We start from the raw sequence: 14723 nt of genomic DNA on the forward strand, positions 1-14723 counted from the left end.
CTTCAGCCATCTTGATTGGCCAGGCCGGGATGATGTAACTCCTGTGCAGGTGTGTAGAAGTTCATTCAGTTCTGACATGTGCAGGGGAAGCCAGAAATGAATATAATGATATACTTGCATATAAATATGGGATTTTTAAAGCTCTCCAAGACGATAGACTATCATAAGTGAAACTGGGAGATCCAGCAAACCTGGATTAAATTTAGTGCAGAATTGAAAACATTTGCCAACGAAAACCAAATGATTTAAGATGCTTTGCTTTCTGTCAGCAGAACACAGATGATGAAGGCCAAAGATCCCAAAGAAAGTGAAGCCTTGTAATTTACTTCCTGTTTTAGGGTGACAACACTCACTGCACTGTACCTACAGAAGCAGAGTGTTGTCACCTAGGTTGCTCCCCAGATTCATACAGCAAATACCTCTGTTCTCCTCATTACTATAACATGCTGATGGATTGTGTAATATACAGAATGTGGCTGGAATGTCTGATAACATTGGAATGTCAGCTCAATGCAAAGCAAGTGACAATGGAATTATGACAGGGCTGATAGGAGTTTGCGGTTCTTAGCCTGAGTTATTAGCCAATTATAGTTATGTCACCCTATAAACTGTTCTGCCAATGCCAACATATAATTTCACTAGTATGACTACAACAGGAAGCTGCAATGTAAATTTAGGTGACACTACAACACGTAGTCACTGCTCTCATGTCTCTTGTACTACTATGGTGACGTCACGCCAATAAGGTTTATCTTTCCCTACTCTTTCCCTTTCCCTTCTGTTTCTACGGAAACATGGCAGCAACGGACACGCCCCTTCCAAACATTTCGGTTTCAGGTAAGGCGCAGATTAGCTGTAGTTCTAGTTCCGCCATCCAATACGTGTTACAGTGGATGGCGGAAGTGTAAGAGCTTCCGGGTCATTATGCGCTGGGATGACGTAGGTCCATGATGGCCGAAGATCCCGGCGGAATTTTTCTACCTTCTCCTCCACTGCTTTGCCTGTTCCATGGTCTGTAATCATGGCCCGGACCGGCGCCCCTTCTCCCACTTTTCGTGTGATCCCCTCGCTTGCAAAGCTGCAGTCATGCCTAGGAAAGGGAACAGAAAACGGCTGAAATATCGGGCCGATGATGTAAGCGCCCACAGAGGTAAGCTGCAGAAATATGAGGGGACGCATGTGTTCCGGCTTCAGTGCTTGTCATACCATGTCACTGGGGAAAGTTCTAACTAACACACATAGGAACCTTTACAACCCCTACTGGTATTACGGGGAATCATAAAGAGGCCGGACCCATAGGGGAGTCTATAGGAGACTGGACTAACATGGGGGGGGCTGGGGTAATGGGGGGACATAAGGGGACAGGGCCTACAGAGGGGGACAGAAATAACAAGGGAGCCATTATTATTATTAATAAACAGGATTTATATAGCATCAACGTATTACACAGTGTTGTACATTAAATAGGGGTTGCAAATGACAGACAGTGACACAGGAGGAGGAGAGGACCCTGCCCCCAAGAGCTTACAATCTAAGGGTCAGAGCTAACAGTGTGGCCATAAGGCATTCATAAGGCTCCGGTAGTAAGCCACTCCAACCTGTAAGGAGTGTAAAATGCACTTAGCAAGGTGCTCTAGTGGTAATTGCTCTTCATTCTTAAGCAGAACCTTCATGAAAACTTACATTTCCCAATGGCAAGCCCTTGATCTGTCCATAAACTGAGAATGGTGAGTCCCAACCTGGCTCAGCTTTCCTCTTCTGTTATCGTAGCGCCCATCGCTACCATCTTTCTTCTTCCAGGTTCTTCACACATCACTCGATCTCACACCTGCGCAGTGCAAGTTCGGGTGATCTGTCTTCCTTAAAATGTAAAAAAAAAAAAAAATTGCTGATTTCAGTAATTTCGAAGTTGAAACTTTTTTATGTTCTAGGAAAGCCCTAAATCAGTGGTCACCAACCTTTTTGGACCTACGGACCACTAAATGCAGGGACTCCCAACTGGACATGCGCAGGGAGCCGTGTGTCATTCAAGTGATGTCATAATCCCAAAACCCACCCACTCTCCAATGGCAGGTCTAAGTCCAGAGACAAAACCTGCCCACCCCCAGCCTACAGTCTGTACAGGAGACATGGTCTGCAGCTCTGGCCGCCCTGTGGAGTCCTTCTTCTGACCCTGCCTAAGCCATGGACCACCACTTGGGGACCGCTGCCCTATATGATGCAGTAGAAGCAGCCCAAACCCTCCTGGAATATGTGATAAGTGAATCTCAGGAGGCTGCGGGTTTCCTTTTTTAGTCTTTACATATGGAAGGGGGGGGCTCCTCCCCCAAAAATGTAACATCAAACAATTTAAAAAAAAAACAAAACATATTTTTACATTGAAGGGTTAGCCACAGTTTTATATAATGATACGAATGTGGTGATAAGTCCTCAATAAATTGCCCTTGTTTGTATAGGAGACTTGATACACATTTCTATAGATCACTATAAAGTACTATAGTTTTGTGTTATCTGATTTGTTCTTTTTTAGAAAAAAAAAAAAGTGGTTCCTGGCATGAGGAATGGACAAATGTAACCTTACTGCCGGTGTGAATTCAGCCGTACTTCAGATGTGTTCCTGTGTCTATATTTAGTTCAAGTGAACTTTTGTGAAAACATTTTTTTTCACTTGATTCTTTTACAAAATTAGCCCAGTGGGCCCACACTGCTTCAGCTTTCACCTTCTCTCTAATGCTCACTTGTACGACCAATGCTCCCTTGCACTGCGCATGCATGAGATTGAACACTTTTTTTTTTTACATTATTGGAGAGCCTCTGAAGGTGCATGCACACAAGGAGCAATAAGGAGCAGTGCAGAGCCTTCTGGGATGTGTGACACAAATATCCCAGGAGGCTGCAGATTTCCCCTTGGGTCTTTACCGAAATGGAAGTGAAGAGTGAAGGGGAGAGGTCCTCTCCAAAAAAGTGTAAAAACACACATTTTTCCATTACATAACAGAGAAATTCACTATTTAATATAATGGTAAAAATGTGGAGATGCTTTAATAGCATCATGCATGTGATATCAGATGGGGACAAGACAGACAGTGACCCCCTCTCATCACTGCCCATATTCTATATAAACACTGTCTGTGACGTTTATCCACAGTGTGTAATCATGTCATCGGGAGCGCAGTGTGATCGCTATGTGAGTGTAAAAACTGCTTGTCATATTCTGCAGCCTAACAACTCGCTATGTTCAAACCTTCAGATCTCCTAAACCGTTGGTTGTATTACCTGTAGGTGCAAGTGGGGGACACTTGTGGTTAAACCCTTCTAAAATGTAATTACTATGGCATTATGAGAACATAAATCTCTACCTAGCAAAATGTGCTACCTTCTCTGTTACACATATCTGTCTCGACCTCTACCTCAAACCCCAATTTCTCTTGAATTAGGAGGTGCAGGGAAACAAAAAAATAGGTGGAAGTGGGAGACACGGGTGGCTACCACCTTTCATCCCCATGGCATCCTTACAACATTAAAAAAAAAAAACTGTCCATCAAAATGCACTTCCTTGTTACACAACTGTAACCTTCCAGTACCTCAACCTCAATAAAATGTAGTGGGCAGAGTTCATGTTCCCCACTTGTACCTATATTTTTGGTTTCTTACACCTGCCCATTCCCCAATTGAAGTTCAGAATGTTATTTAAGTGGACAGAAATGTGTAAAAGGGCAGGGAAGTCCATTTTAATGGGCAGAGTGTTTTATGTTCTAATGATGCCGTAGTAATGAGATTGTAAGGGGAGAATGTGCCCGCCACTTGGACCTATATTTTTAATTTTGTACCCCCCACCCTCAGAGAAATTGGGCTTCAAAGAAGAAAAGCAGACAGTAGTTTCATAGGTATAGATTTGTGACAGGTAGGTATATTTAAGGCCCCACTCCAATGCTCCTTGTTATGTTAGTGGCTGCGGGGTCCCCAATTTGAATTTTCAATTTAGGACTCCTAGTTGCACTTTCCTCTAAAACCGCAACCACAACGTTCAATTTTCATAACTTTTTACATTTGTGACCCCCATATCTTGTAATTCTGTAAAGCTGGGGGGCTGAAATTGTAGTAACTTTGAGGGTCCCCTGTACACCCTGAAAATACAGGTCATTGTGACATACAGTTTAGGAGATATGGAGGTTTGTACACAGAGCTGTGAGGATGCAGAATGACATGCAGACTTCACACACAGCTCTAGCAGTGGATACATTTCACAGGCAGATTTTTTTTTTTTTTAAATAGAAATCCCAGCTTTTTTTTTTTTTTTTTTTAAATAGAAATCCCAGCTCGTGGTATGAGATGGGGGCAGGGCTGCCTGTGTCCCCTTCACATGAAGGCTGAACTGTGTGCTCACCTCTTATCCCAGCAGCAATCCTCTGCAGAGGAGAGGTGGGCGGAGTATTCACAGCAGCGAGGCAGAGCAACCAGCTAAAACCCTTTGGGGAGAACTATGTAGGGACATTAGATTGTGAGCCCCTTTGAGGGACAACAAATCACATGACTGTGGACTTTGTACAGCACTGCATAATATGTTGGTACTATATAAATTTAAGCATGGCATTGGCATCAGAAACATTTTATTGCTTAAGGTAATTGTAACCTCTAGTTGCCCATATGGTAGAGCTGTTGGATCTGGGCTAATGAATACTTCAAACTGATTTTGTATTTTTTTATTCTTTTTTTTCAGTGACTTACGAAGCAGACGGCACTGGAGGGGATTACCCTATTGACATCTGGCTTATCCTCGCCAACTATATAAGACCTGAAGATGTTGTAACGTTTGCTCTTATTTGTAAGAAAGCTTGGACCGTTACTTGCACTGCTGTCTTTTGGATGAGATTGTACAAAAGGTATGATAATTTGTGTAGAATGTTAATTCTGCAGTTTATGCTTTAATCAACTTAAGGGCTAGTCCCCACAAAACTGATATTTCAGATTTTGCTAGATGCCAAGTAATTAAACCACCTAATAGTTTCTTATGATGCCTGAGAATTGAATAATCGTAATTTGTGGCTAGATCTCCATGTTTCATCATAGAACCAGATATTTCAAACAACCATTATACCTTCTTTGCTGATTTATTTCACTTCAATTGGAAGGAGTGACAATAACCATGGTGGGTGCAAACCCCCAGAATTCCAAGGTGGTCTGGCTTATAAACAGGTACAAAGTGCAGCCCACCTGGTCCAGGTATAGCAACAGCAAAATGCATGGAAGGTGCATACGAGCATTAAAGCTCAAAGTCCAGAGTTTGCTAAAAACACATTGTGTAAAATGTGGAATACAGTTTGTCTGTTACGTGGATGATAATGCCTTTCATTGGGTTGAAATTTTGGACTGTTTACCCCAGGCTGGTTCATACCTAGATTTGAGTACAGTGAGGTCCCCAGGTATATGTTAAGTGTTTCTCAGTCTGTATGCATCTATAACTGAAATATCACTCTTTGGGAGACAAATCTTTAAAAAAAAAAAAAAAAAAACACAATCTTTTTATGTACATGTGATTGCTAAACTGCTACAAAGCCTTTTGTTTGTTTAAATTACAGTTTGTACTATGATGTTGCCACCTTTAGAGTAAATTCATGTTCTCACTACCCATTCCTCCATCTATCTGCTTCCCTGTAAGACTAACAATACCTTTATTTGAACCTGTTAAAGTTTAAAACTGTTTTCTTGGACTGAAAATGTGTGTGCAGGGAAACATAGGTTGGGTTTGAAATCTCAGGAATGTTAAGGTCATAAAATAAACTTACAAAAGTGGTTGCCCGTTTTTGATGTTATTCCATGTTATTTTTTTCAGATATTACAGAACCAGCACCTACCTTCCTGTTCGTCTTCTTCCAGAGTGTATGTACAGGCTGAGATCTTTACGTGCATGTGTTATCCGTTCCCTATATCACATGTACGAGCCGTTTAGTTCAAGAGTTGCTAAAAATCCAGCTCTGCCTGAGTCAACTCCAAGCACTTTACTGAATTCAAAAGTAAGTTTGTTTTTTTGTTTTGTTTTTTCACTTTAGGAGTGTCTTTTCATTATTATTCAGTGTCACATGACATTATTTAAGCATTCCAAAAAAATCATGTTGCTAGTAAAATTAAGAGACACCTGAATATAGGTATCTTCTTATATATAGGGTCCCAGCTTTGTTTTAGGTTGGTACTACCTGCACAATTTACTGGGCTTGTGGAAATATAGCACAATGAAAAAGGAAAATGGTTGCACATTGGAATGTAGGAGGAATTTTTTGATGTGCTGTAGCTTTGTTGTTGTCCATTGGAAGGCATTGGAAGTATTGCAAATGTCCACTAGAGGGCCTTTGTACTTTATTATATGTATTATTATATTATATTTATTTTATTATTTGCAGACTGGTTTAGTTCTGTTTAATTTGCACTCATTGGGCTGTTTGGTGAAATTATCCACAGCTATAATACAGGTAATACTAGGACCATAGGTCCCAAAAGTTGCTATAGAAAGATATTCTTCTGGTAGAATAAGGGGGAGAGGGCACCCAGGTGATTGTTTAATGCATTTGTTTTTTTTTTTGTTTTTTTGGGGGGTTTTTTTGCATTTTACAGTATAATATAATAGTATGAGTATAATATTTATTTTTATTTTTTTATTTAAATTTTTTTTAAATTATTTAAAAAAATGTCAAATTTATTTAAATTTATTATTATGATATGATTTTGTGTTTCAAGCTTTATTATACTCATACTATTTTATTATACTGTAAGGTAAATTTTCATAAAAAAACAATGTACCGCTTTTGGACATATAAATCCAGACAGAAATTAAGCCCCCAGGAGGTTAAAGCATAAATAATAAAAATCATTTATGAATCTAATAGGTGAGGCTTATTGGAATATTACCCCAGCCTTTTCTATGGCACATAATTACAGTATGTACCTGGTAATGTTTCTGTGAAATCGGAGCTGACATGTTTGTGTTTCTCTGAATATCTGATCACCATTATATAAAAGGCAATCATAAGGGTGCACTTGTGCACAGATTATGAATGGTTAAGTGTTCAAATACATTCTCGGCAAGCCAAAAAGGAACTTTAAAAAGAAATCTTTACTGACCTTCACTGCTGCAAGCGCTGTGATATATATTTTAAAGATCACAATACAAACTTTGAAGTTTGGTTTTAGAAACTTTTAACTTTGTTCTTTTCTTATATTAGTACTCCCTTGTAGATATAACAAGTAAAGAAGAGCTGTTCTTTCAGTGCCTCTGTTGATAACTTTAAAAAAAGGAAGATTACTCTGACAGCCTTTCCCATACCTTGTGTGCGAAAATGCTATTTAGCTTGTGTGTTCCACTCTTAGGATATTTATTGGACCTGTGATATGCAATTTTCTGCAGGCAACAGCCACAGATGATTGAATGGTCAGGCAGTTTTCTGCAGCCCTTCATAACATATACAACATTACTGCATGGATAGCTGCTTCTTCCATATAATGAATATGAATGCCTAGAAATCTGCAAACATCCTTTATATGTGGATTTCAAGCCTGTCCATGTAAGCATGGCCTAAGCTGTGTGTTAATGTCTTTAGTCTGAGCACAGTTACACTTTATTTTATACTGCTCCTATACTTAAAATCTGGAATATGTGTATAACATGTGCCAGAGTCACCCGTATATCTATAAATAGTTTTTGGTACTAAAACATACTGACTTTTTTGTTTCCTCAGTGTTTACTTTTCTGGTGCAAAAAAATAACTGGAAGTAGGCCTGAGCCATTGTGGGAGTTTTACTTCAAATTCATGAAGCAGGTATGGTGTACCTATATTATAACTTCTATAATATTTCACTTAAATCAGAATTCGTAGCTGAAGCACTATGTGGACCTGTATTAAGTACACTGATAGTAAATATTCTACACAAATAGTGTAGTTCTTTTTCTTCTGAGTCAAGCAATGGTTTGAGCTGGTCTTACCCATCCAAGTAGTGTTCCTTATAAAAGTTTCAGCACATTATTTTTTTATTGCTGCCATACAACATTAGACTAACAGAACAAAAATTATAACATATAACACAATAAAAAAATAAAGGTAGGTTTGCAATATCAATTTTTCAAATTATTACCAAAAATTAATTCAAATTATTAACAAAACAAAAAAAACAGTTTTACATCATCAATTTTCCTGTTAAACATAATACGGTTTACCTCACCATAAACAACAAAAAAAACAGTTTTACATCATCAATTTTCCTGTTAAACATAATACGGTTTACCTCACCATAAACAACAAAAAAAACAGTTTTACGGTAGCTCCTCTGACATCTAGAAGAGTGTTACACAGGATCGGCAGGTTTTCTGCTCACCAAATTCTCCCTAAATTTATGGTCATTTACTAAGCTCTCTCATCTGTAAAATACTCATAGAGCAGTCCCTTTTTTCATTTCTGCTATGGGCCTACATATTTAGCTTTTGCCTTGTCATTATTCATTATGCCAAGTTATATATATATATATATATATATATATATATATATATATATATATATATATATATATATTTGGGGGGTTTTACCAGCACACAATACCTTCTTTTTTTATTTTTTTTTTACCAATTTTTATTTTAGTTTTGGAGTTACTGTATCAGGTCATGTTGCCTGTTACGTTAGCCGTAGTAGTAGTTGATCCAAGATATGTACAAGGTAGTTTGTACAGGCTGTTTCATGAGCCTACCTTGTACAGATAAAAGGGTTAAAGTCATGCTAATATTTGCAATAAAATAGATTTCATTTGTGCTATTAATGGAAAACTTCCATTAGAAAAATTAATCTACCTAAATGTTCTTTATGACACATAAAGAAATGTTACAGAGCTGTTAATCCTCCACACAACAGATCAGTCTTCACACATCACTTTAGCTCATGATGCCACTCCAGTTATGTGGATTTCACATGTACATATGTGGAAATACTGGCCATTTTTAATGCAATCTTAACTGCTTAAATTATAGTATAATTAATGCATGCATTATATATTTAACCCTTTCAGTTTCATGTAAAATGTCTATTTTTTTTTTATTTTTTAAATAACACTAGTCTTTTAAAAGTGAGTTTTGACCCTTGCAGTAGATTCCCCCACATTGCAAGACCTAAGTGTTTGTTTTGTGTATGGGTAGAGGAGCAAGCAGGTATAGCTGGTATTTTAGCAGTTATATGTACCAGCTATACAATGCTGCAGACATCCTCTGCACTGTACAACCAAGTGTGCTTTACAGGCTTTCTGATGTCTCCATGTACTGTGCAAAACTGTTTGTATTGTGTGTGAGGACTGTTAACGCCACATCCCAGAGCATTGCTGCTGTAGAAAGTAGAGTAGGTCAAATATATCTGTTTAATGTTCTACCCCTGGATAAAATAGGAATTTAACTCTTGAAGTAAGGATGGTTTCTCTGTAAGGGTTCTTTTCTCCTGCAGACTTTCTCGGTGCATTGTAACAGTAGTATTTGCCAGGACCAAAAGTCATATACCAATCCTCCAGGGAGCAGCTAAAAGAATAAAGCCACATTCACATATCGGCAGTTTAGTAACACATACCTATTACATAGCACCGTAATGTTCATGTATCTGTGACAGCCTATTTATGTCATAAAAGGGCATGTCATATGTTTGCAACACGGTACACAAAATGGATTGCAATTAGGAATAAACCAACCAACCAACCCAGCTTTAATTTGTAATAGGAAAAATACAGGGGCTGCTGTTGATGCGTCTTGTAAATGTAAATTGCCAGGGTAAGCCTTGCTGCAATGCTTTGGATTATGCATGCTGTAAATTAGTGTAAAACATTACAGCCAGGAAACTAGCATTGTCCAATAGCCATTGTATCATACATACAGTACTTCATTCTTGAAGGTGTACTTTATTTCCTTTCTGTGTACAAAATCAGTGATTAGGTGAATGTTTGTGTTCTTTACTGAAAAGGACTTGGTATATATGGTCTCATAAACCTTTTCCCTGTTATTTAGCCTTTAAAACAGAAGAATCATTGTGTTAATGGACTGCAGCCTCCCGCAGAGTACAAAGAAGTACATTATAACCCAGACCAAGACTGTTGCCTACTTCAGATTACTACCCTAAACTTTATTTTCATCCCTGTGGCCATGGGCATGACACTGACTTATGTAAGTATTTTCTTCTGTCCTTCCTTTTTTATTTATTTTTTTCTTCAGTTATACTGGAAGTTTTGCTTTTATGCAAATCCCATATTTGTCTCAATCAGTTAAACATTGCACTTCATCATATCCATCATGGCTTATGTTGCGGCAAGCATATTACACAGTTATCATGCCTCATTGTGTTGACACCACTAGGAGAAAAAAGCTGCTGTGGTAATGCTTTAGGTTTAAGTTGTATGGATCTTCCATAATTTATATGTTTAGGTGGGGAAAGTACCTCACCCCAATATTTATATTATGCTAATCTGTGTCCAAGCAATGCACACTAAATTATCTCCATATTAGTAATATCTATTTAAAGCAAGATTATGCCTTGCCCCTTGTTGCCAAATTCCCACTAATATAGTAATACAACATATATAATAAACTAATATACAACTAATTCCATTTTTCTCACTAATTATATGACCAAGCTAATCTAACCTGTTAGACGTCAACTGAAACCCAGTTGGATAAATTATTATAATAATAATAATTATATCCAAAACCTATTTAATTGTGGATAGACTGGGGATAGGTTTGAAGAAAACCTACTTCCTGTTCCTCTTTGTTCTGTCTGTGAGAACAACCTGTGATTGTGTGTTATACACATTGACATTATGATCAAGTATTGCCCACTGTTTTCGGTGGTGACCTGGGAGCTAATTTTTTGTCCTATCCTTTTAGCTCACAATAAATGTCAGTACTGACATGAGGCATCATCGTGTTCGACTGGTCTTCCAAGACTGTCCAGTGTTGAATGGCAAGAAGTCTCGTGGCGAACAAGGACTCCAAATAGTTCTAGATCCTGTCCACAGCCTCCATCTTCTCGACTGGTGGCATCCCAAATATCCCTTTTCAACCAAGGCCTAGTATTTCAACTGAGACCTCCTTGCTGGTAGCAGCCTCTTTTAGAACCAAAGAGCATTAACTATGTTCAAATATTGTGAATTACAGGGTTGTTTGTAATCCAAGAAAATATGTAAGTTGTCTAAAGGCTTCAATACTTTGAGTCACTGACTGAAACAAACCTGTAGAGCTCCACTATTTGATTCTTTTCTGGTCAGTGACTTAGAGACAGCCAGGTAGCTAGTATTGTTGGTAGGAGGTAGGTCAGCATTGGGTGTCGTCAAATTTCTTTTATATTTCTGAAAGACTTACTTGCAGCCAAGTTTTTTCTGTCCTATTTGGGATATGTTTCTCCCGTTCTTTCCCTGATGATGTCTGTGATAAAAAGGGATCAGTGGTCATTGAAACAAGACAGCAGTGACTGCAATAAACACATTGTCTGACAGCGAGTCCATTAAGAAATTAAATGGTGTTTCATTTTTGGCCAATTTGGAGGAATTTCCAGAAATTCTGGCTACAATACACCGTCAAAAAAAAGTCTCTAGCCAAAAGAAATAAAACACAAACTAACAGGCAGTTTTATTGTTACAGTGCCAAAGTGCAACAGGAATCATATTTTTGGGGTATATTTATAAAGCAGTAACTGTCTTTTTTCGGTAAACATTCCAATGGTGAATCATTCACTGTTATTTTAAACACATACACCTGGAAGCTTTATCTGCAGTGAATGTTAGATTCACCACATTCTAAATGTTCCCCAAAGTGCAAACTTGATGCTTTTGAAAAAATAATATAATTTTATTTTAGGGAAAGTATTAGTTTATTTGTAATATAATATCAGATATAAATCTGTATCTAATATAGATTTATTTCTGGTGTAGTTTATTACTACATATACATTTTACCATTTTTAGACAAATCTGTTCAGTCTTAGAGCCTGTTTATTTCTAGAGCAGTTCTAGTCTCACTATGCCTATTATAAGTACATTCATTAAAGTGTATTTAAACCCTAACAGTACGCGTCTATTATTTGTGCCCTCAGTCTTTTAAATAAACCCTTTGAAAGTGTTTGAAAAATTAAATTTTAAAATCCAATTAGGTTGTTTATTTTATGCTTTTTGCTTCTGAACTGGAATCACTGACAGTGGTATCAGCCCTGTCTAGTTCATCATTGACTACAGAACACCTACTCCCTGTGATGGAGTTGAGGGGATGATGTGTTTTGTGGTACTTATGCACTTCCTGTACTAGGGTGACAACTATGCTCTTTCATAAAGTGCAGAGAGTGAATATTGTCACCGTAGGACTATAAATGTATTACTGGCAGGATTAGCAGACAAAAATTGAGAAAAGCAAGCTTTGGAAATATAAACTAATGCAGCCACCACTTTTAAGTACTAATAAGCTTCAAGAGATTTTGTTTTTGGGTTTAGATATACTTTAATTATCTTGTTAGGATGTGTAATACATGGCGAAATTCTAAAATCCTAACTTTGTGTTGGTTGATTGCCTTCTTCTTTTTCCCTTGCTGTAGAAATGCCTTTCCAGTTACACTGAACATACCTCTTGTAAATAGAAAGCTGCAGTATTACAGTAGATTGACCAACTTCCAAAGAATTCCTACTTTTTTTTGAAGGGTTGCCAAAGCTTGAAAACACAACTTGTTACAAGACTTATTCTGAAATGTACTATTTATTAGTTTAAAAAGGAATTCTGAAATTACTGAAAATGATAAAAATTTTCATATTTGTCTTTCATGAATTATTTTAGTTAGATGTATATTTTCTATTCTATAATTGTATATCGACACAAACAATAACGTTCTCCTATTTTCTACTAAATATACCATTAAAATGCCTTGTTACATTTGAGCAGTGTAAAATATATTTGTTAATTTCAGCAAACATGATAAGGAGGATTTATAAAGACTTAAAAGTATAAGAATAAGAAGAAGAAAAAAAACCTGTGCTTAGGAATAATCGTATTAAAGAGAGCAGGTAGGAGCATGCTATATTTTGGCACATTGACATTTTTTTTTCTACTTCTAATTTCCTAACATAATATTTCAAATGATCATTGTAGTTTCAGTCTTAAATTCAGGCTGATTGTGGTGTGTTGCTTATCACCCTGAACCTGCAAAATGCAAACAAGATTAAGTAACTTTAATTATACTAGCTGACAATCATTAAAGCTATGTCTTGATTCCAGCAAATCGTGAAAGTCACACTAAACCTAATGAAATCGTAAAGAACCAGGGGTAAAACATGACAGTATGGGTCCATTTCACCTCTATAATATATGCAATGAAGCCAGTGCAGTGCCTGGTACACCCAATGGTTTGCTTTGCTGAGAATATTAAGTAATTCTAAAGCAGAACTAAACCCTGCGTTACTCACCTGTCCCTATTACCTTGCAGGAGTCTTTGGCCATCCCGATTGGCCAAGCTGGGATGTTGTAGATGGGCAGGAGTTGGTTCATTTCTGCTGTGTGCAGAGAAAGCTGGGAATGCTGGGTATCCTGACAACCAAAGCTGATATTGCATATGCACCGCTCAGCTTTATTGCCAGAATCATGGAACATTGACTTCATGATAGTGCCAAGCAATTGTGTTTTATTTATAAATCCTTGAATCATTGGATCAATAAAGGTTTGTCAGTAATGTGTTATTTCGTGTTGGGATAATGCACAAGACTTGATTTTTGCAGAAGAAACATAGTATGCATGTGCTTTGCAGTTAGGTGTACAGGTCAATATGCTCAAGTGTCAGGCTGAAAATTCTGAAGAAGATGAGACAAAGATGTCTACAATGTGAGGAAGCTCACAGACCTGGTATTGCTACAGCAGAAAGGAGTATAGGCAACAGTAATTGATATATTACTTAAGCATAATGAGATCACATCTCTAACTTTTACGCTTATTTTCTGATTTGTTCTTTATTCACATATAGATGTTTTTATAACTATGTGAATAATGTCCACACCTGCACTTTTTTAGTAGGGCAGTGCCACAACTCAACCAGTTACAGTTCACTTTATTGTAGTCAAATTCAATAAACTTCTTTGCCACTGGGTACAGTCCTGCTTCATCATAAATCCGGTGGTGAGATTACATTTTTTATTTATATTGAAGTGTTTATGTCAGAGGTTTTTAGGGTGTTTTTTTGCTGTTTTCCGTAAGCTGTTAGCAGGCCACATTGCAAACTATGATTGCTTCTATGACTGTAGTTTCTTTATGGACTCTGTAATAGTTATTTGCACTGGACAAGTTTTTTTGAACTCGTAGAAAAAGAAAAATCATAAAAACCCTGATCTCTATGTATAATTATGTGTGGATGTGTTAAGAAAAGGAATCTTTATTTTTTAAGAAAAATATTCTTTTATTCAGATGTGTATGTCTTTGTACAATTAAAATAATAATGAAATATTTCCTGGATGTACATGAGAATAAATCTTTTCTTTTACTGGTATTGCTAAAGAATCATAATGAAAGCCAGATGTGCTAATGAATGCAAAATAAAAGAATGTCTGCTTCACTGGTTTAGTTTGCATTTTTGTAAAGCACAACATACTCTGATCAGCCAAAGCATCAAAACTACCTGATAATATATAGGTTCTTCTTGTGCCCCTAAAACAGCTCTCACTCATCAAATCATGAACTTCACAAG

The 14723-nt window shown here is 37.3% G+C and overlaps 1 protein-coding gene across 1 annotated transcript; it reads left to right on the plus strand.

Annotated features, from left to right (window-relative positions):
- The first annotated feature begins 794 nt into the window (after positions 1 to 794).
- On the plus strand, positions 795 to 14591 carry TMEM183A (transmembrane protein 183A). Its single transcript, XM_072413980.1, has 6 exons — positions 795 to 837; positions 4721 to 4883; positions 5834 to 6014; positions 7731 to 7811; positions 10022 to 10177; positions 10898 to 14591. Exons 1-6 carry the CDS (start codon positions 795 to 797, stop codon positions 11081 to 11083), a joined length of 810 nt encoding a protein of 269 aa, XP_072270081.1. The 3' UTR covers positions 11084 to 14591.
- Positions 14592 to 14723: the final 132 nt, after the last annotated feature.

Source organism: Pyxicephalus adspersus, chromosome 1 (assembly GCF_032062135.1).
Source record: "Pyxicephalus adspersus chromosome 1, UCB_Pads_2.0, whole genome shotgun sequence".
Taxonomy (NCBI): Eukaryota; Metazoa; Chordata; class Amphibia; order Anura; family Pyxicephalidae; genus Pyxicephalus; species Pyxicephalus adspersus.

Bases quoted from the DNA above. Each gene is read 5' to 3' on its own strand.
- TMEM183A (XM_072413980.1), top strand. From the start codon at position 795: ATGGCAGCAACGGACACGCCCCTTCCAAACATTTCGGTTTCAG. The intron at 4,884-5,833 runs GTATGATAATTT...TATTTTTTTCAG, and splicing joins TGGATGAGATTGTACAAAAG to ATATTACAGAACCAGCACCT. The intron at 7,812-10,021 runs GTATGGTGTACC...CCTGTTATTTAG, and splicing joins ACTTCAAATTCATGAAGCAG to CCTTTAAAACAGAAGAATCA.